Below are 24,004 nucleotides of genomic sequence, written 5' to 3'. Positions count from 1 at the left end.
AATGAGATAAAAACAATTAATAAAAAATATGTTGGAAAAATAGGAAAAGGGGAAAAAACAACAGATGGGAAAAAATAAATTAAACAAAAAGCAAGATTGGTACATTTAAACCCAATCACATCGATAATCATGTTAAACGTAAATGGGCTAAACACCCCAATTAAATGTAAGAAATCGTCAGACTAGACAATACGGTGTCTACAAGAAACCCACTTCAAATATAAAGACACAGATAGGTTCAAAGCAAAAGGATGGAAAAGAATATTTCATGCCAACACAAATCAAAAGAAAGCTATAGTGGCTATACTAATATATGACAAAGCAGATTTCAGAGAAAGGAATATTAATAGAGATAAAGAGGGTCACTTAATAATGATGAAGGGGTCAATTAATCACAAGGACATATCATTCCTTAATGTTTATGCAACTAATGACTGAACACGAAAATACACGAAACAAAAACTTACAGTACTGAGAAAAAATAGACTAATCCACAATTATAGTCAAGAGATTTTAATACCCTTCTCTTAATAACTGATAGAACAAATTGACAGAAAATCAGTAATAATACACAAAACTTGAACAATACTATCAACCAACTTGACCTAATTGACATCTGTAGGACACTGCAGATGTAGGACACTGCAACAAAAGAAGAATATACATTCTTTCCAAGTGTATGTGGAACATTCACTAAGATGGATCACAGTCTAGGCTGAAGTTAATGAATCACAGCTTGCAGGCCAAATCTAGCCTGTAGCCTGTTTGCATACAGACTATAAATTACAGATAGTTTTATATTTTTTCAAGAGTTGAAAACATAATAATATACAATGGAGATCATATAGCTCACAAAGCTTAAAATATACATTATCTGGCCCTCTACAGAAAAGTTTGTTGACTCATATTGCAAGCCATAAAACTATGTTCTCTGACCACATGGAATATATTCTTAGTAACAGAAACATATCTAGAAGTCCCCAAATACATGAAAACAAAAAAACACACATCTAAATAATTTATGGGTCAAAAAAGATATCAGAAGAGAAATTAGATAGCATTGTGAATGGAATTAAAATTATACACAACACAACAAAATTTGAGGGATGCAGCTAATTCAGAGTTTGGAGGGAAATTCATAGCATTAAATGCTTATGTTAGAAAAGAAGAAAGGTCTCAAATCAATGACCAAAACTTCCACCTTAAAAAATAGAACATTTAACCCAAAGTAAGCAGAAGAAAAAATTTTAAAAAGTGAACACAATAAAGTTGAAAACAAGAACAACAGAAAAAGTCAATAAAACCAAAAGCTGGTTCTTTGAGAAGATTGATTAAATTGATAAAACTAAGACTAGAACCAAAAATAAAATGGAAAGAACTAAAAAAAGAACTACTATTTGATCCAGGATGGCAGCCTGAGCAAGAAAAAAAGAGAGATGACACCAATTACCATTATTGGGAATAAAAGAGTATGTTCTCCAGATCTTAGAAGCATTAAAAGGATAACAAGGAAATATTTTGAACAGCTTTATGCCCAGGAATTGGAAAAATTAAATTAAATGAAAAATTCCTTAGCAGACACAAACTACCAAGGCTCATTTAAGAATAGATAACCTGAATGACACTACATCTATTTTAAAAATTGAACTGTTGTTTAAAAACCTTCCCACATCCAGGCCCAGAGAACCTCACTGGTAAAATCTGCACATATTTACAGAATAAATAATACCAAATATACATTAAATATTTCAGAAAACAGGCAAGAAAGGAACACTTCTCAACTCATTATATGAGACCAGTATTACCTTAATACTAAAACCAGATATTATAAGAAAACCACAGACCAATCCATATTCCTTACGAACATACACATAAAATTTCTTAACAAAATTTTAGAAAATTGAATCTAACAATATATTAAAAGGACAATTTATTATGTCCATGGGGGATTTATTCCAGAAATGGAAGTTTGGTTTAACACTCAAAAATCAATCAGTATATTTCATTATATTAAATGATTAAAAGAGAAAACCCAGGCTGGGCACGGTGGCTCACATCTATAATCCTAGCACCCTGGGAAGCTGAGACTGGATACCAGCCTGGGCAACAGAGTGAGACCCTGTCTCCATAAAAAAAATAAATAAATAAAATTAAAAAGAGAAAACCCATATGATAATTTCAATAAAAGTAGATAAAGCATGTGATGAAATTCGATATCCATGTATGATTTAAAAACCCTCTGGAAGGGTACTTTCTGTTAAATAGTATCTATTTCAAAATCCACAGCAAATGCCATATTTAAATGGTGAAACACCGAATGCTTTCCCCCTAAGATTTGGAAAAAAGGCAAGAATGCTTGATTTCACTACTTCTACTCAATAGTGTACTGGATGCTCTAGCCAGTGCAGGGAGGCAACAAAAAGAAATAAGAGGCATACAGACTGGAAAGGAAGAAGTAAAATTGTGTTTATTCACACACAACATCATTATCTACATAGAAAGTTGTAAGAAATATTCAAAAAAGTTATAACAACTAATAAGTGAGTTTAACAAGGTTGCAGAATACCAAGTTAATCTACAAAAATCAATTGTATTTCTATAAACAAGAATGGAGTTAAAGTAAAAATAAATACCATTTACAATAGCATCAACAATACAAAATGCCTAAAAGATTAGACAAAAGATCTGCAGACTTTACACTAAAAACTAAAAGACTGCTGAGAAAAATTAAAGAGGACTTACATAAATGAAGAGATGTACCACATTCATGGATCTGAAGACTTAATATTGTTAAGATGTCAACTACCTGCGAATTGACCCACACATTTAATACAACTCCAATCAAAATCCCAGAAGCCTTTTTTTTTTTTGTAGAAATTGACATGATTATTCTTAAATTTGTATTAAAATTTGAAGGACCTAGAACAACCAAAATAACTTTGAAAAGGAATAAAGTTAAAAGACTACCTGGTGTTAAGAATTATAAAGCTACAGTAATCAAAGAGTATGGGTTTGGCATACAGGCAGACTTATAGATCAATGGAATAAAACAGAGTCTAGCAATGTGCCTACACATCTACGATCAGTTGACTTTTGACATAAGTGCCAAAGTAATTCAATGAAGAACAGATGATTTTTAAAGAAAGGGTACTAGAACAATTGGACAGCTATATATAAAAAATGATATTTGATCCATATATCATATCACATATAACCATTAACTTGAAATACATCATTGATCTAAATAAAACAACTAAAACCATAAAACTTCCAGAAGGGATTAGGAGGGAAAATCTTGACCTTAGGGCTAGCAAAGATTTAGTAAACATAATGCAAAAAGCACTAACTATAAAAGAAAAAAATTAATAAACTAGACCATCAAATTTTAAAACTTTTGCTTTTCAAAAATACTGTTAAGAAAATGAAAAGGCAAGCTATAGACTGGGAGAAGATAGTTCATACATATCCAACAAAGGAATTGTACTTAAAATATATAAAGAACCCTTTCAACTGAATAAGACAAATAACCCAATGAAAAGCAGGTAAAAAATTTGAACAGATGCTTCACCAAAGAAGTTATACTAATGGCAAAAAAAAGCTCAAAATCGTTACTTGTTAGAGAAATGCAAACTAAAATCATAGACAAATACACATCCACTAGAATGGTTAAGATTAAAAGAATGACTATCTCAAGTGTTGGCAAGGATGTGGAAGAATTGAGACTCAAATGCTCAGCTGCTGGGATATAAAATGATACAACCACTTGGAAAATAATTTGGCAGTTTCTTTAAAAGTTAAACATACATCTACTGTGCAATCCAACCCTTCCACTATCCCATGGATAGGTATTTATCCATGGGAAATGAATGCGTATGTCCACACACAGACTTGCATATGCATGTTCACAGCAGCTTTACTTTAATAGCCCAAACTGGAAACAAGCCAAATAACCCTCAACAGGTAAACTGTCATACAGGTGTACAACAGAGCACTACTCATTAAACAAACAAACAAGGACACATTCAACAATATGAATGAATCTCAAGATCATTATTCTGAGAGGAAAAAAGCCAGACAAACTAAAGAATTCACATAAAGTTCTAGAAAATGCAACCTAGACTACAGTGACAGAAAGTAAGTAGACCAATGGTTTCCTAGAAATGGGGTTGGGGGAGTGATGGCTTGTATTAGGCCATTCTTGCATTGCTAGTCTCAGGAAATACCTGAAACTAGGTAATTTATAAAGACAAGAGGTTTAACTGGCTCATGGTTCTGCAGCCTATACAAGCATGGTGCCGGCATCTGCTTGGCTTCTGGGGGGCCTTAGGGAGCTTTTACTCACGGAGGAAGGTGAAGTGGGAGCAGGCATGTGACATGGCCAGAGCAGGAGCAGGAGTGCGAGAATGAAGGCAGGTGCCACATACTTTTAAGTGACCAGGTCTCTCAAGAACTCTCTCTCTCAAGGACAGCACCCGAGGGGAATGCTAAATCATTCATGAGAAATTTGCCCTCGTGATCCAATCACCTCCCACCAGGCCCTACTTCTACCATGGGGGATTACATTTCAACATGAGATTCGGGGTGACAAATATCCAAACTAAATCAGGATGCATTGTAAAAGGGTAGGAGGAACCTTTTAGGGGTGATAGACATGTTCATTATCTTAACTGTGATGATGGTTTCCCAGGCATTTACATACATACGCCAAAACTAATCAAATCATACACTCTAAATGTATGCAGTCTATTGTATGTCAATTATAAAGCTATAAAAAAAGAATCCACGCGCAACACAAACCAAACATGTACACACAATAACAGAAATGACAAAACATCTGCGGGATACTTTAAAACTTAACTAAGAAGTACTAAAACAAGACCTAAGTACCCAAATCATGTTCCCAGATAGGAAAACTCAGTATTGCAAATATGTCGAATCCCTTCAAATCAACTTATTACTCACTGCAATTGCACTGAGGATCAAAACATAGTATTTTGTGCAATTTGATGAGTTGAATCTAAAGTTCTTTTAGAAAAAATAATATGTGGTAGTAACCAAAACAATGTTGAAAAAGAGGAGAAGGAAGGAAATAGTTCTAGCAGACATTAAAACATATCCTAAAAACCTTGAAAACATGACTCTAAGTGAAAGAAGCCAAACAAAAAAGGTCATATCTTATATGATTCCATTTATATGGAATATCCAGAATAGGCAAACCCATAGCAACAGAACACAGATTGGTGGTTGCCAGAGGAAGGCAGGGAAGAGAGAATGAGGAGCAACTTTTAATGGGTACAGGATTTCCTTTTGGGGTGATAAAAATGTTTTGGAACTAGATAGAGGTGGTGGTTGTTCAACATTTTAAACGTACTAAATGCCACTAAATTGTTCACTTTAAAATAATTTTATGTTACTTTACCTCAGTTTTTAGAAAATCAACAATTTGCTAACTTCAAAAACGATGCTATAAACCCGCGATCACTGAAACAGTGGGCTATTGTGGAAGAATAGGTTAAATTGATTAATTAAAGAGAATACAGCCTAAAAACAGTCTGGAAAATCCCTCTCTTTGGGGCCCAAGCAAATGCCACCCGACAACAAGATTTCTTCCTGTGGTCAGCAGGCTGCTTCCTAAATCATTTGAAGCCAGCAGGCCTTAAGTTATAAGCAAGATGTTGCAACGTCCTCATAACGCAGTACTTTAAATTTAAGCAGAAAAGTAGCGTTGAATGTTAAGGGCATGATTTGCTGTTAGTGGTATGATTTGACCTAACCTGAGTATTGTTTACGTCCCTGGCCCTGGGCCTGCTGCAGTGTAGCTGCTGTTACATCTGCTACAACCTCTATGCACACGGGCCTCACATCCCAGCCTGAAGGGCAAAGCCCACCCAGCATTTCTGCAGACCCCTAGGATGGGGCTTCCAGGATCAGCCCCTCACCTGCTAGCTGGGGTCTGGCTTGGGGTCATCAGGGGTCAGGAGGAGGTGGTAATAAAGTTTCTTTCTTTTTCCCCCATGTCCTGTATTCCCTGCATAAGGGCCCTATATTAAGGAAAAAGAAGCTGCTGTGGGTTTCATCTGTGGGACAGGAAACAAGCGTTCTAATCAGCATAAATCTGTGCATATGCAAAGGCCTCTAGTGTATGACAACTGCAGCTCATCAAAACTACAGGGAGAAGACAGTGTTCGGAAAATGGCTACACAACTGGAAAAAAATAAGTTAGACTCCACTTTATACTCCACTCCAAAATAAAAATCTGATGTTTAAAAAGCCAAATCAATAAAATAGATGGTATATTAGCTGAAAATCGATGATATTTCTATTATCCTGATGTAGTCAGGCTTTTCTGTTTCTAATTTTTTTAAGTTTTAATGTAAAAATAATTTCAGATTTCAAGATCGGCTACAAAAATAATGCAAATAATTCCTATATACCCTGTCCCCAGATTCCCTAAAATGTTAACATTACTACGTTTGCTTCCCCTTCTTTCTCTGTATTTATGTATGTATACATTGCATTCCCATGCATGTGTGTATATATGTGTTTTCATATCCATGTGGTCATTTACATGCTGTGTCCTTCTCAGTGTAGCATATCAGCAGGCACATGACATCTAATTGTCTCATTACTGGTAATGTTAACTTGGATCATTCGCTTACAGTGGTATCTGCTTGGTTTCTCCCCTTTTATTCCTTTGTAATTAACAAGTATTTTGTGGAAGATACTCTGAGACTCTGTAAATATACTGTTTTTCATAAAAATATCACCTCCTAGTTTTAGCATCTAGACAGGTCTTTTAAAGAATTAAGACCAAACAAATAATAACAATCATAAAGAAAGAAAGAAAAAGATTGACAGATATGATTACATAAAAACAAAACAAAACTTTGATAAGAGGAACAAATGTATCAACAAAATGTGATACTATGAACAAGACTGAAAGATTAACAGTCTGAGAGAAAAATATCTGTAACATATATAACAGGCAAAGAATCAATACACAGAATATATAAGGGAAGCCTAGAAACCAGGAAGAGAAAGCCAGCCATATGAGCCAACTACAAAAACTGGAAACTGACAGTCAAATGCAAATGGCCAAGAAACATGAAAAGATGCTCAGCCTTATTGCTAATCACAGAACTGTACATTCACAAAATGAGCTCCTAGTTTTGAAAAGTAATAAAAAGACTGACAATAAAGGGTAATGGTATGGACAAGGGTAAATAGCTATTTGGGTATACTGTTTACTAGGAGTATATATCAATTGGTAAAGTATTTTTGAAAAGCTACCTGGTATAGTAATTACTGAAATTTAAAATGTACACATCCTTTGATCCACCAGCACACACCCAGAGATGTATGAATGGGAATACTCATCATCAGCATTGCTTTTCACAGACCAAAAAGAAAAATCTAAATTTTTATCAGCAGCGCAGTGGTTACTAAGTTATTCTACAGTAGGGAAACATACCAGTAGAAGAAAAGAGGCTGAGTGACATGTCATGACATGGAGAGACTTCTTACATATAATGTTAAGGGAAAAAGAAAAGTCAAGGCACATTACATTATGTACTGCATAAGAATACATAATAATAACACTAAGGCAACAGCCACAACACTCACGCTACTGCCAGTCACTGTTAAATACATTACAAACATTAGCTAATTTAATCCTCAACACAATTCTGTGAGGAAAGTCCTGCTATTAATCTTCACTTTTGAGACAAGACAACTGAGGCACTAAGAGGTAAAGTAACTTAACCAAGGTCACCATCGAACTATAGGGCCTCTCTCTATAAATAGGTATTTGCAGATTTGTGGGAAAAGGATTGGAGGGATACAGACCAAACTGTTAACGATAATTACCTCTGGGAAAGGGAAGGTGACAGGGCTTTATTGCTTGAATCTTTTACAATGAGAGTATATTTATACAGTATAATACTTGTGCTATTAAAACAAAACAATACTTTACAAAGACATGGATGAATGAATGACAGAAGTGAGTTGACAGATTCCCTGGATGTCTGCCTACTTCAAGAACCAGAACAGATCCTTCCTTCCAGTCTCATCTCCCCTTCCTGGAGACATCTCATGGACTCTTTCTCTTCTTCAGTGGTCTCCACCTTTCAATACTGCTCACCAGCCACAATCCTCATCTCCAGCCACATCTCCTCTTCCTGATTTGCATAATCCCTCCTGCAAACAGCCTTTTAATACTATAAATCTGGACTACGAAAATTGAGACAGATGGCTCCGAAGCATTTTGAGTCTTCCATACTTTAAGGAGTAACTAGAAAGTATTTTACAAGCACACAATAGCATACTTCCTGCTTATATATATAATATTAAGGCTGAAACATAAATGTTTTGGAAAGATTTATGACAGGCTTAGAAATAAACAGATTCTCTGGCTAACTCTGAATTAACATAAAATTAAAGCAAGCCAGTACTTCCACTTCCAGGAATACGGAGTAAATATACTTTTCCCTAATCTTCCCAGTAAGTACAACTAAAGAAACTGGAAATTATACCAAACAAACACAAGAAGACTCTGAAAGGTGAAATAGTATGTCTGACCAGCTAGGGATCTCATGACCCAGGGAACAACATGGTGGTAAGTTCCGTGGTTTTCTTTCTGCCTCACATATCCCAGACTTGAAGCTAAAGAAATCAGCAACCCAGAAACAGCAGTAAACACAAACCAAAAACCAAAGAAACAAACAAACAAAAACAACAGAAGCCTGCTTTCTCTAGTCAGGGGGCAGCCTATCAAGAAAGAAAATGTTTAGACAATAATTGCTCTACTCCAGCCAAATGCCACATAAAATACTGTGGCCCCACACCCACCCATGCCAACAAAGCCAGAGTAAGGATCCCAGACTTCCACATCTAAACATCTAAAAAATAATTAATACTAATTCTACACAATCTCTCCCAGAAAACAGAAGAGGATGGAACACTTTCCAATTCATTTTATGAATCTAGTATTACCAAACCAGACAAAGACAGTATACAAAAAGAAAACTACAGATCAATATCCCTCATAAATACAAACACAACATTTTTTTCTTTCTTTTTCAGACATCTGTAACAGCCAGAAAAAATTCTTAACAATCTATTATCAAAGAGAATTCAGCAACAAATAAAAAGAATTATATACCATGACCAAGTGAAATTTATTCCAGGGATGCAAGGCTGGTTTAATATTAAAAAACCAATCAATTTAATCCACCATGTTAACAAGCTTTAAAGGAAAAAAAAAAATCACATGATCATATCAATTGATGCAGGAAAGGCATCTGACAAAATTCAACACCTATTCATGATAAAAACTCTCAGAAAAACAGGAACGGAAAGGAACTCCCTCAATTTGATAAATAGTACCTACCAAAACACCTTCAGCTAATATCATACTTAAGAGTGAAAGGCTGGGGCCAGGCACGGTGGCTCAAGCCTGTAATCCCAGCACTTTGGGAGGCCAAGGCAGGTGGATCACAAGGTCAGGACTTTGAGAACAGCCTGGCCAACATGGTGAAACCCCATCTCTACTAAAAATACAAAAATTAGCTGGGCATGGTGGCGCACGCCTGTTAATCCCAGCTACTTTGGGGGCTGAAGCAGGAGAACTGCTTGAACCCAGAAAGTGAAGGTTGCAGTGAGCTGAGATTGCACCACTGCACTCCAGTTTAGGCAGCAAAGCAAGACTTAGTCTCAAAAAAAAAGAAAAGAGTGAAAGACTGAATGTTTTCCACCTATGATCAGCAATAAGGCAAGAATGTCTACTCTCTCACAGGTAACATAGTGCTAGATGTTCTACCCTTTGCAATAAGGCAAGAAAAAGAAATAAAAGGCATACAGATGGGAAAGAAAAAAGGATGAGATTGTTGTGCAGGTGGAAAATCACAAGGAATCATAAGAAAAACACAAAACCAAAAACCTAGAACTAATAGTGAGTGCAGCAAGGTCACAGGATGTAAGATAAACCTATAAAAATTAACTGAATTTCTATGTAACAGCAATGAACATGTGAACATCAAAATTAAAAGTACAATTCCATTTATAATTGCTCAAAATCTAAAAGTATTTAGGCTTAAATCTACCAAAACATTATAGAGCTTGTTTGCTGAAAACTACAAAATGCTGGTGAAAGAAATGAAAGAACTAATAAATGAAGAGACATACTATGTTCATGAATTGGAATACTCAACATAGTGGGGATGTGAATCCTCCTCAAATTGGTATGCAGATTTAACATCAATTCCTGTTAAAACCCCAACAAGATTTTTGTAGATGTAGGAAAGATTATTTTAAGATTTATATGGACAAATAACTGGAATAGCTAAAATCATCTTGGAAAGGAGAATAAAGTAGAAGGAATCATTCTACCTGCTATGGTTTGAATGTCCCCTCAAAAAATCCTGTGGATACTTAATCCCCATTGTAGCAGTAATGAGAGGTGGGGCCTTTAAGAGGTGATTGGATCATGAGGGCTCATTCATTGGATTAATGGATTGATTGGTTATCACGGGAGCAGAAATGGTGGCTTTATAAAAAGAGGAAGAGATCTGAGCTAGCATGTTAGCACCCTCAGCCTCCTCGCCATGAGATGACCTGCACTGTTTTGGGACTCTGCTGAATCTTCACCAAGCAAGAAGGCTCTCACCAGATGTGCCTCTTGAACTTGGACTTCCCAGCCTCCAGAACCGTAAGACATAAATTTCATTTCTTTATAAATTATCCAGTTTCACATATTCTGTTATAAGCAAAAGAAAATGGACTAATACAGTATCCAATTTCAAGACTTACCATACAGCTGCAGTAATCACTATTGTGTGGTATTGGCAGAGGGATAGACACATAGAATGGAAGTAGAAAAATAAGCTCAGCTGATTTTTCAGAAAGGTTCAAAAGCAATTCAGAAGGAAAGATTGCCTTTTCAACAAATAATGCTAGAGCAATTAGTCTTTCAAAGGGGGGAGAAGGAACTTTGAACTCAGTTTACGTCTTATACAAAAATTAAGGAAAAAATGGATCACAGACTTAAGTGTTAATGTAAAACTATAAAAGTTGCAGGAGAAAACAGGAGATAATCTTCAGGATCTAGAGCTAGGCAGAGAGTTCTTAGACTTGACACCAAAACATGATTCACAGACAGAAAAAGTAATAAATTGGACTTCATCAAAATTAAAAACATTTGCTCTGTGAAAGGCCCTGTTAAGATGAAAAGGCAGGTAAAGACTAGGAGAAAATATTTGGAAACCACATATCCAACAAAGGACTCATAGCTAGAATACACAAAGAGCTCTTAAAACTCAACAGTAAAAAAACAAACAATCCAATTAGAAAATGAGTAAAGGGCATGAAGAAATTTTCATCGAAGACATACAGATGGCAAATAAGCACATGAAAAGATGTTCAACATCATTCATTAACCACTAGGGAAATACAATGTGAAACCAAATGAATTATCACTATGCACCTGTCAGAATGGCTAAAACAAAAAAATATTGACAATAACAAATGCTGGAAAAGATGTCGAGAAACTGGATCCTCATATATTCATTACAGCTACACCAAAAAGTAGTTTAACATTTCATTTAAAAACTAAACATGCAACCACATGTGACCCAGCAAATGCATTCCTGGATATTTATCCCAGAGGAATAAAAACACAGCCACATGAAAGCCTTCACGTGAGCATTTATAGCAACTTTATTCATAATGGCTCCAGAATGAAAACAACCAAGATGTTCTTCAATGGCTAAATGGTTAAACAAATTGTGGGATATCCATACCATGGAATACTATTTATCAGTAAAAAGAAATAAACTATTAACCCACACAATAGACTCTCTGCATGAATCTCGGAGAATTATGCTGAGTTTTTTTTTAAAGCCAATTCCAAAAGGTGACATGCTATATAATTCCATTTATATAAGATTCTTCAAATGCCAGAATTATAGAAATGGAGAACAGATTAGTGGCTATCAAGGGTTAAGGAGAAGGTGGTAGTATAAGGGAAGCGAGTGTAGCTATAAAAGGACAACATGAAAGATCCTTATGGTGATAGAAACTGTATTTTGGCAGGTTTTTTCTATATTTTATGAGGCTTTGATATCCTGAGGTCTTGCAGAAGCAGGGAGGGACTGCCCCTCCCAGGTGAATGACTTGCTTGTTTGTGTGCATGCCTTGGATATGCAAACCAACCAATGCTGAGTTCTTATCTCCATCTGCCTGCTTTCATGGGCTCTTGCAGTCCAGGACACGATTCCCCTGCCCTAAATCACCCCAGGGCCAGGTACCTGACAATGAGGGACTCACCCATGTACCCCAGGACCTGCCAAAATTATTCAAACTTAATCAGTCCTAAGTGTGCTCACCCTGCTTGACACTGCCCTTCCTGGCCCGTTTCTCCCTGGCTCCCTGTGCTTCCTGACCCACCCTGAGCTTCTCCACCTGCGCTTCCCCAGGTGGCCCTACAGGGTGTGGCCTGTCTGCTCCTCTTGGGAACTGTGAGTAATAATCGTTCCAGCGGCAATCCTCTCCTAATTTATTGGCCACATCATATATGAATAAAAACAAAAACCTGGGCACATTTTAAAACAGAAATGTTCTGTATCTTGACTGTATTAATGTCAGTACCCTGGTTGTAACATTGTACTAGTCTGCAAGACTTTACCATTGCGGGGGGTAAACAGGATCTCTCTGTAGTACTTCCTACAACTGCATGTGAGTCTACCATTATCTCAAAATAAAAAGTTTAACTGAAAAAAACAGAAAGAAAAATTAAAGCAAGCGCCTTATCTTTTTTCATCCATCCAATTAACTGACGTTTCATTATTAGAAGGCTTTTTAAATAGGGAATTAGGAAGTTTTAGCGAACAGAAGGAAGTACCAGAACACTGCCTGTTCCTTACCACTTTCCAAATGAATCAACTACGGAACAAGTCATTAGCAGGAACTTTGGGTCAAAACGAAAAATTCATGGTTGGCAGGGAAGGGAAGCCTAGAAGAAGACAAGACCAGCTCTTCTGCAACCAAGTGCTTTAAGCCACTATTTCTAATAGGATTACCTAACGATAGCTGACCTCCTGCACACCTCGTGGATGCCAGCACTGTGCTAAGTGTGCCACATGCATCCTCTCAGACCACAGCTCTGCTCCCTTGGGGCCAGGGTGCGGCAGGACAAAGGGGAATGTGGAGGGAAGGACCTTAAAAGAGGTTTGCTAATCCAGGCCACAGGGAACAAACGCCCAGGGCTAGCTACAAAACCGCTTTCCGCATTTCAGTAAATCTCAGCTTAATGTATTTTCTAACAAAACAAAAAGGAGGAACACCTGGTGCCTTTTATCAAAACAAGCTCTGGTTTTGAAAATAAACCAATCTGTGTGGCAGGACTCAAAGTCTGTGGTTATTTCTGCAGTTAGTAGCCCCACGATAGCAAAGCTCTGTGCTCAGGAAGCTGGGACAGCAGGAACAAGCTGCCGCCCTTGTTTCCTCATTGGCTTCATGGAGGCAGAGTTCCAGGAGGGGCAACTAACTGCCTGAGGCTTTGGGCTGCCGCTGTCCTCCAGCCCATGGAGAACGAGGGCAATTTTCCTGCCCCCTGAAAGGCTCCCCCACCACAGCTTCGGCTTTCTGAAAATCCATGTGACAGCTGTGCTCAGACAGGATATGCCGATGTTCCACATTTCAACTTGATATCTGCCATATGTTTTTAACAAGATATAGTTGCCATCTTCACATGTTTTTCATAACATGATTTTTTAAAATTCCTTGAGCACTATATAAAAATGCAAGCTTGTTTGAACCTGTATCACCATTGAGATTCTTTTTCCTTCTCTTACTTTAGTAAGTAAAAGAATAGGATCTCATTTGGAGGTTTGGGATTTTAAACTTATCCCTCCCTATGTTCCCTATACTCAGCCCACTGGCCCAGAGAGAAGCAGACCTCTCCTAGGACCCCCATAGTCCCGCATATTTGCATTTGAGCATTTGAAACTCCAAGTATTCAGGAAATTCCTACTACGTTTTGGGCATATATAAATTATACAGGTCCAGTTGTTTTTAAAAAAAGGTTCTTTTGTCTAATTAGTTTCAGAAATAGTGTTGAGAGAAAGAGACATGGGGGGAGGGGTGAGCAGCAAAAAAGGGGAAGTGGAAACTTCCAGGGCAGCTGGCCCATGTGCTACCCTCACAGGCTGAGCCCAAGGCTGGCTTCCCAGCAGCAGGGGCAGGACAGGGCAAGGGCTAAAGAAACATGACCCGGTGCCCCTCTCAGACTGGGCTCTGGATCCCAACTCCTCTGCCCCCTCAAGGGCCCTGCTTCATCAGCCAGCCCCTCTCTCCTGTATCTACACCCCTCCCTTTCTTTGGTTCCTTCTCATCAGCAACTAGACACATTCAACACTTTCCTACCTTTAACAAAGGGAGTCATGGCATCCTCTAGCTGGGGTCATGGCATCCTCTAGCTCCCGCTATGCCCTGGCCTCCCCTCTTCAAAGGCCATCTGCACTCTCAACCTCTCGTTGTCACCTCCCACTTAACTTGCAGGTCCACTCTAACCTTGCTTCTGAGCTTGCCACCAAGTTCACAACCATCTCCTTGCATTAAACCCAATGGATACCCTTCAGGCTCCTTTCACTTTGGCAACTTTGATCATTATTCACCACACCTTCTTACAGAATTACACTTTTTCCCTTAGTTTTCTTTAATTTTCCACCTACTTCTCCAGATGCTCAGGCTTAGTCTCCTTTTGAGTGCCTCCTCCTCTGCCCATCCTTAACCAGTGACCCTCCATGGTAATGGAGTCTGAAATGGCACATCCTCTCTTCTAGTCCCACAACCCTCCCTAGACAAGCCCACTTACGCCCGCAGTCCTTGCTATATGAGGATGGTGCCCAGACCTCTCTCCAGACCTTCAGCCCTAGGGCTCCGCTAGATGTCATACAAGCAGCTCAAACTCAAGGTGTTCAAAACTGACCCAAGAGTCTCCCTCCTGCCTCCACCTGACCTGGCTGTCTCTGTTCCTGTCTCAGCAGAGAACACCAGCATCTGCCCACGGCCAGCAAGACATCCTGTGGCACTCTCATCCTTCCCCTTCCTCCCCACTCCCCCACCTCCCAACATTCAACCCATTCTTGCCATCAAAGAATACATATTTGGGTTCCCACGTCCCGCGTTCCCACAGCCCCAGGATCCATGTACTGTTTCACATGTCAACTGTCAATAGCCTGGCGCAGGCTCTAGCTCTCACTCTGCGCGAATTCACAGCCTCCACACACGCCCACCTGCCTCACTGCTTATCCTCCCCCGAAGGGTTTTCCGTACCAACCAAGTGATCTTGGGAAAACACAAATCTGGCTAAGAGCCTCTTTTTTCTTAAAATCTCCCAATGACTCCCACCACCCTGAGAATAATAGCAAACTCCTTAGCGTGGCTATGATCTGGTCTCACCCACCTGCCCATCCTCATCTCTCACCTCTCACCTGATGGAGCCCGGCCTTCTCAGGATACTGGATTTCCAGTGACTTGGACAATAGCTAAGTGGCCAATAAACATTTGTGAAACCAATGAGCAAATAAATAAATGAATGAGTAATGGTCAGAAAAAGTTTCACTAAGCGGCTACGTAACCTGGATTTTAAGGATGAGAAAAGTTTTACTTAAAAGTTGTGGGGGCTGGGTATAGGCATTTCCGAAACATGAAAAAAGAGGGTTTAAAGGTACAATGGTACAAAGTTCCTGCTTATTCTGGATGTGAGAAAGTGAGCCGTTCAACGGGTCTGGAGAAAGGATGAGTAGAAGGAAGTGAGACTGTAAGATACACTGAAATCATGAAAGCCAAACCAAAGAATTTGGATTTTTATCCTATATGTGGTTATCAGAGCGACCTCCTGGGGAGTGGCTCCTTGCCTGCCACTGAAACCTATGCTTATTATCATCAGGCCTTTGCTCTTCTAGATATGCCCGAAGGTAGAAAGCACCCTTCAGGCAGGAACTCTGATGCAGGGCCCTCCAGGGAACTGGGGCCCACTAAAGCTTGAGAATCCCTTACCTGGACTTTCAGAAAGAGTCACGGAGCCTGAGGCTGATCTGTCACTTCAGGGTTACTTTGCCAGAAAGACTCCTGTGTGTTCTGTGTGTTGGGTGGGATTTCTCCATAAGAGAATGGAGGAGGTCTTAAATTGGAGTGAGAAAAAAGAATAAAATATCTCCTAGTCTAAGACCAGGACTCAGTTTAGCCTGGCTGCTAAGGTGTGGCACCTCTCAATGCTTTTCTGAGGTAGGCAAGACGAAGGCAGCCAACAGCAAGACACAGGGCTGGCTAGGAAGAGGTCTGAGCATGCACCTGGACCCCCACCACAGCTGTCAAGATCCTCTGAGTTTTAATATCTCACTCCCATTATCCCCAAAGTCCCAGAAAGGTCTCACTAAAAGTAAGTTTGGTCTCAGCTGTTCTATGGGAAGCCATATGCTATGCTTTCAATGTGCCCCCAATGTTCATGTGCTAGAAACTTTATCCCCAGTGCAACAGTGTTGAGAGATGGGACCTGTGAGAAGTGATTAGGTCCTGAGGGTTCTGTCCTCATGAATAGATTAACAGCCTTATCCCAGGAGTGGGTTCCTGATTAACGGATGTGTGTGGCCCCCTCCTGCTCACTCTCCCTCTCTTGCCCTTCCGACTTCCGCCATGGGATGATGCAGCAATGAGGCCCTTGCCAGATGCAGGCCCTTCACCTTAGACTTCCCAGCCTCCAGCCCTGTAAGAAATAAATCCTGCTCTTTATAAACTACTGAGTCTTAGGGATTGCGTTATGGCAGCACAAAAGGACTAAGACACCATGGAGGGCCACAGAGGAGGGGGAGATGCAGGGAGAGCGGTGTCCAACCCCTACACAGGCCAGAAAGGCCAGAGCAGCAGCTGCCAGGTGAGCAGGGAGCTGAACCCAGCCATGGGACAACCTTGCAGATGTCACCAACAAAAAAGGTGCCATGTGGTGGCAGGGGAGAAAGCTGGCGCTGAAGAACTGTTAGCACCTTTGAGGCAGTCTCCTGGGAAAGGCTCCAACACCTAGCAGCCTTCCAGGTATGGAAGGAAGGGAATGATCAGTGATTTTTAGAAGCAGGATGCAAAGGGTTCATGCTGTCAGAATTATTTGGAAAGCTAGATCTGAAAGATAAATCATCTATAAGGACTTCCCTTCAAAGCACTTACCCCCAGCTTCATCTTTTATTTATTTGCAACCATCATTGCCTGTCTTCCCCTCCAGACTGTGTGCTTCACGAAGGCAGGAGCTGTGTGTGTTTTGCTCATCGCTGTTTCCCCATCTCCTAGCTGGCACATAGTAGGTACTCAAAAAATGGGGTGGATAGATAAACAATTTAAAATTAAAATGTTCTGGAGTGTTTGATTCGTCTCACTTTCTCCGTGTTGCTTTTTTTTTTTTTTTAACAAAGAGAAGTATATTTTCCAGGAAAGGAAGACATGTCCTTTATGGAAAAAGAGTCATCTCATAAATATAGTGTTGCAGCTTCAGTCTCTGAGTTGTTGGCCTTTATTTATGAATTAATTTATTTATTTAGAGACAGAGTCTCACTCTGTTGCCCAGGCTGGAGCACAGTGGCGCAATCTCGGCTCACTGCAACCTCCGCCTTCTGGGTTCAATCGATTGTCCTGCCTCAGTCTCATGAGTAGCTGGGATTACAGGCACGCACCACCACGCCCAGCTAATGTTTTGTATTTTTAGTAGAGATGGGGTTTCACCATGTTGGCCAGGCTGGTCTCGAACTCCTGACCTCAAGTGATCTGCCCACCTCGGCCTCCCAAAGTGCAGGGATTACAGGCATGAGCCACCATGCTTGGCCATAAGCATTTATTTAGAAAGGCAAAGGAATGTGGAAGAAAGGTAAAATGTGTGTTGCTGGAAACACACCCAACAATGATTCTCAGTAACGTCCAGCTTGATGCCCTTTAGACACTGCAACATCCCAGAGTGGCTTGTAAATCAAAGGTTACATTCTGCACACAGGTATTGTAGCAGGAAGTGCTTCTTATAGCATTACAATTCTTTGAAAACTGACCATCCACCCAGGATAAAACAGCATGCACTACCTTTGGCAAACACTAGTCATCTATGATATATAGTCACTACTCCGGGCACGTGGCATCACAAAGATGCACGAGACTCACCCCAACTCTGACTGCAAGGGGAGAGAAGCACCAGTCACTCCCAGATAGTGTGGGTGCAGAACAGAAAAGAGAGGCTCTTTCAGAGAGGACTGCAGACATCGAAACAATAAATTGAGAAGTTTAGCAAATAATCCCCAGACCCCTAGCCTAAGAAGGCTCCCCTGACCCAGAGAGAAGGGAAGTTATTGAATTAAATTTTTATAAATGAACATTTGGCACCTTTTACCTCAAGCAGCAATGGGACCTAAGCTCATTTTAAAGCAGTTGTGCTACTCAGGGTCACCAGTCCATCTGGTGCCTAACTCGCAGGGCTGCGTGGTGGCAGTACTTAACGGGCTCTGCGCGCAGGGAGAAATTAATCCTACAGCAGCTACAACAGACAGAAAGAGGTCTCGGCCCAATCCGCAGCAGGGCTTCCTCATCTGCTGGAGTTCTGTCTAAGCATCTCTGCAGCCTAGCCACCACAGAGCGCCTTGCACTTTGGTTTGGATGTTGACTTAATATGAAACTCCAGATAAAAGGAATGAGAAGTCTCTCTTCTCACCATGCCCTCCCCGCCTTCCTTGAACTTGGGGCCAGACCTCTGGGGAACGAGACGTTTATCTGCACACAGTCCAGAGGCCAGTACCACGAGGGGACTCCCACCTCTCTCCCTGTTAGGGCTTTCAGAGGGAGCCCAGGCAGTCTCCACCTCGGCCGTGCAGAGCTGGGTAATTACCGGGCAGATGAGCTCAAGCCCCTTGCCCTGCTCACCTCCCACTAAAATGCATGGCACAGCACAATCATGAAATGTGCTTATTAATTTTACTCATTTGACACTGCGCTCTTCTGCCCTGAGCTAGATGTTAGGAGAAAATGATAGGGATAGATTCTGCTCCTGTCAGACTTACCAAGACTTCCAGAAAACCAAACTATCAAAGGCCATCTGCCACCCACTAGCCAAGCAAGCAGGATGACCCTAAATGTACAAACGGAATGCTAAAGATACAGATCAACAAAAGAGGGCATGGGAAGATGGGGAGACCCCTGCCCTGGGCTCAAGCTCCCTGCGAGTTCTCCTAGGAGAGCGACCCCTGAGCCTGTCCTCTCCCACAGCGGGAACTCCCAGTTCCTGCCTTGATTCATGACTTGCTGCTTCATCCCTAATTCATCAAAAGACACTTTGGCTTCTCAAATCAGGAACATTTTTATTATCTTCCCCCAGAGTTTTGTGGCACAAAGCCATACCTAATGATTCTATTTTATGGAAAGTTATACATTCAAACCATGCTTTGAAGTCAAGCAGCAGGTAAGACTGAAATGTTTGTCAGAAAAGTTTCCTTCACTTTTTCACTTTTAAAATGTTTATGAGCTTTCAAACAGTTAGAGAAGGGATGTGTAGCATTTGAACAGGCTCCTCCTTCCTTACCCAGGACCCAGCACTGGCTGACCCAGTACAGATCTGCCTTGACCACTGCAGTTCTCAATGGGGGCTGATTCTGCCCAGCCACCCCCTGCTCCTGGAGACATCTGGCTATGTTTGGTGACATTTTGGGTTGTCACCACTGGGGGAGGAGGGACAAGTGCTACTGGTATTCACTAAGGAGAGGCCAGGAATGCTGCGAAACATCATAGGATGCACAGGAAAACACATAGCAAAGAACTATCGGATTGTCTTGCCCTAAATGTCAACAGTGCCAAAGTTGGGAAACGCTGCCTTGGGGCTTCTTCTGCTGGACCAGGCATCGCATTCTCCTCACGGCAGGACATCAGAGACTATTCTAATTGCTGTGGGAGGTTTTCAGTGTTGGCTAATGAGATTCGTGTTCTTTCACTCTTATGCATTCTTGGTACACATTTTCAGTGAATAAGAACAAAACGTCACAAACAAAGTGAGGAAAGTAAACATAAACCACCTTAGAATCTCACAACACATGATAATATCCACTGTTAATTAAACCCTCCTAACATTCCTCTGTACTTTGCAAGCTCCACCCGAATCAGAATTTACCTACTGAAACAACAAAAGAACCAGTTCCAATCATCAGGACTACTGAACACCAGCACAGATGTCTGCTGAAAAGCAAGGAAAGTTCTCCACTAAATTGTGGTGGTGCGGTCAGCCACAGCACTGGACTCGGAGGGGGTCTGGTCCTGATGATTCACCATATCCAAGGACTGGGACTCTGTTACTTCAATTCTCAGAGCGTGGGTTCTCTAATCAGCAAAGAGGCGATACAGCTACTTGCCCTCCCAGCCTTCCAAAAGCCCAAGAGAGCTAAATGAGTTCATGGGTAGGAAACATTTTAAACTGTAAAGAGCTACACAGATGTAGGACAATGCCTTTACAATATTTACACATGCATGACAATATACGACAACCACCAGGAGTCGTTCATAGACTCTGAATCCTTTTCATGAAATGTCACAACCAGAAGTTGAAAATCAATGAATCTAACTCCTTAATTTTACAAATGAAAGGTGAAAATGACCATCGCAGAGGTGGTCAAGGCCAGGAAATGGCCCAGATGGGCTCAGGTCTTCTGACTCCCAAACCAGGATGCTCTCCACGCCCTCCCTTGATTAAGTTCCTAGAGGGAAGAAGCACATCTTACACACAAGGGCCAGAGGGTCTTGGACACAGGAGATAAATACTTGTAGAATCAGTGAGCAAAATGTACAAACTAGTATCTTGACTTACTACGTCATAGCCTGTCGGGGCTCGGTTCCGAGAAGCCACCACCCCGACTCCTGTGATGGGATCCATTGACGTTTCTGGCAAGGCTTCTGAGAGGTCTTTGACTTCAGGCATGGTGGACTGGTCCTGGTTCAGCAAAGGAAAAAGAAAACACAAAATTCAAACATAGCATTTATGTGAATAATATAAAGTCTCAAACAGAACCAGAATCTTGGGGCAAATACCCTGAGGTTCACATACCTGTACTGGTTGAATGAGTCCTGACCCTATGTGACCCTTTCCCCAGGTCAAGAATTCAAATCACCTCTGTTTCCCACTCTTCTCAAGTTAGCTTTGAACACTGAGCTAAGATGAGAGCTTGTCTCTACTCTCAGGAGGTGAGTTTGACTCAAACCCAAGAGCATGTCATTCTTAACTCCGCCATCCAGCTGCTTGATTTCTGAACAGATACCAGTAGCTGCTCTGAAGACATGTCAGACACGGTTAAGCCTAACAACACCTTTCCTCTCTCTCCCTTGCAATCTCTCCTATGGAGGCCTAGACTTCCAAACCCACAGCCAAGGTTAGGCCTTCAGCATGCAGAGCTTTGCAAAGAAGCAAGGAATGTTGCAAACATAGAAATAAGTGTTCTGGGCTCGGGTGAAGGAATGATGTTGGAGTCCAGGCTCCATGACTGACTAGCTGGTGACTTTGAGTAAGCAATTTAACCTCCTGAACTCTTCACTTTCTCAGCTATAAAACGAGGTTATGATACTGACCCTTGCAGAGCTGCTGTGAGGACCAAGAGAGTCAAAGAGAGTGGATGTAAATGAAAGGCCTGGAGAGGTCCCTGGTACACCGTAGGTGCTCAAAAAAAGCACATAAAACTGGTGGGGTTTGGGACACACAAGTCCAGGTAACTGGCCAGAAATGTGATAGGTGTCACTCCATAGGGGACTGGCAGATCCCTTTGTTGTGTTTTACCCTCGGGTCATGTGGGCACTTACTCAAAGCCAAATACTAACAATGATCATAATTCTTGCTGGGCACTTTGAGAGAAAGGGAGGGAAAATGGAATTATTATTCTGCTGCTGACTGCCTCTTGATGTGACCAGAGGAGACAGGTAGAATACAGAGAGCACTGGGTCTGGGCAGCTGGAGTGGCAGTGCACCAGAAAGCAAAAAAAAGAGGCAACACCATATGTAAATGAACCTAAGTACTTTTAAAAGGACAAGCAGTGAAAAAGAGCAAGTCAAATTCCACCTCCTTCTGCAGCAATCAAACTCCACTGGCTGTAGGTCTGCCAGATCTCTCAAGGCTGGTTACTGCTTCTAACACAAACCAAACACCCTACCTCACTAAGCAGGCAGGAGGAATATTCTTGCTTCTAGCCTAGAATCAGAAAAGGCAGAGGCCATTAAAAATGACTGCAGCCTCCTAAATAGGAACAATCAAAATGCTGTACGCAAGTCTCCCATGAAGTCAGTGGAATCCACAAAAAGCTCTGGAAACAGACTTGTCAATGCAATGGAGCTGAGTCCTCGATCAAGGCTAGGAAGTGCCTGGCACAGCTGCAGTCTCCTCTTCTGTTTACAATAAAGCTTAACAAAGTTATGCTTTACCTAATTCTTCTGAAAATAAGCTTCTAAACGGCCAGGGCAGGGGGTATCACACTGCATCACTGCATCATTTTCTATTTTCAAGTTTCATTTACCAGGCAGGTGTAGCTGCATAAAACACAGGGCTTAGAGCTTCCTGCACACAGTAGGCACTAAGTAAATATTTATTGAGTGAATACACATGCATGTCCCCAATAAAGGTTTAGAATTAAATATCTGCACCTGCAGATCCAGAGCAGGCACTGATCAAAAGGGCTCAGCACTTGAAAAATCCCGTAGTATTGGTAACATGAAAATCACATGGCTGCAGTTTGCAAAATATTGGTACCTGCTGTTGGTTACCAAGAATGCTTTGCAATTAACAACTCATTAACAGAATGTACGAATTCTGCCAGTGCTAAAATATCACGCTGTGAATTTAATAAAGAACATGTGAGGTAAGTTTTTTTTTTTTTTTTTAAGATAGTATGGCCTCTACTATCAGAGAGAGAGAAAAGAAAGTGACAAAGAAAAAGGAGGAGAGAGGGAAGTGGGGGTAAGCATGAATAAGCAGTATCTTATTTGCTGGTGGATTCATTGCCACATCCCCTGGTCACAATATCCTCCCCGGTACGATGATGACAATGGCCCTCTGCCTGGAGCCCGCTCTCAACAGCAGGAGGGTCACCAGGCCCTGGAAGAAGCCATGCTGCTCCCACAATGCCCTGCGGCGGCCCAGGAGAAGGTTCAAAGATGGCTGCGGGCGGCCCCCGGCTGAGGCAGACAAAGGAGCCGGGCCTGGCCTGCCAGAGGGCCCTGCAGAGCTGCGCGCAGAGCATCTCCAACGCCAGCAGTTCTCTCTCCTTCCCCCCAGCTGCTGTGCCCCGGACGGAGGCAGCCTTTGTGAAATATGGACAAATGGCTCCAGGCCGCGAGGGCTGTGGTCGACTCATGGAGGAAGCGCCATCACCAGCCAAGGCAGCTTTTAATGAGAAACGCCCAAGATATCCATGGCAGGGGCCATCACTCAAAGCCGCTTGCCCTGAATTACATATTTTCTGACTGCAAATTACTTTTAACTGCATCTCTACCGGCACTTCAATTGACCTTCCTAACAAAAGGCCATTTATTAACTAGCGCTCCACATTTCCCAGGCCGCGTGGAGCCTCAAGCCAGGAAGGATGGCCCCGTGGCTAAGGACTCGAGGAGGCCATTCATGCGGGCCCTCTCACATCAAATCCGGAGGCCTACTTGCAACAACTCCAGGTTGTATCAACAGCTCCTCATCCAGCATCCATCTGTATCTCAAAGTCCAAACTGCCCGCAAAACACACTAACAGGTCTGCTGCATTTGAACAGCGCTTTGCAGCTCTCAAGAAGCTTTCTCAGGCTCCTTCCCAGCTGAAGCTCACATCAAACCTGGGAGGTGGCCGGGTCACCTTCCAGGAATGGGACGACTGGTCTTCCTCCCTAGATCTGGTCTGTTTTCTATTGTACTCGGCAGAGAGGCACCAACATCCCATCCAATTGAGAAAGCAGTTTCAACACTAATTATAT

General features: G+C 41.3%; 1 protein-coding gene across 3 annotated transcripts in view; it reads right to left on the bottom strand.

Annotated features, from left to right (window-relative positions):
- The window catches only part of MVB12B (multivesicular body subunit 12B), a 179,347-nt gene that overhangs the window by 144,675 nt on the left and 10,668 nt on the right, over window positions 1-24,004 (bottom strand). For all 3 annotated transcript variants that reach the window (XM_024252634.3, XM_054520632.2, XM_054520631.2), the window contains exon 2: window positions 20,873-20,995. In XM_024252634.3, coding sequence (XP_024108402.1) covers window positions 20,873-20,995 — 123 coding nt within the window. The remainder of the gene's footprint in view (window positions 1-20,872; window positions 20,996-24,004) is intronic.

The sequence above is a fragment of the Pongo abelii genome, chromosome 13 (genome assembly GCF_028885655.2).
Source record: "Pongo abelii isolate AG06213 chromosome 13, NHGRI_mPonAbe1-v2.0_pri, whole genome shotgun sequence".
NCBI classification, from domain to species: domain Eukaryota; kingdom Metazoa; phylum Chordata; class Mammalia; order Primates; family Hominidae; genus Pongo; species Pongo abelii.
This window is presented reverse-complemented; position numbering and strand designations above follow the sequence as displayed.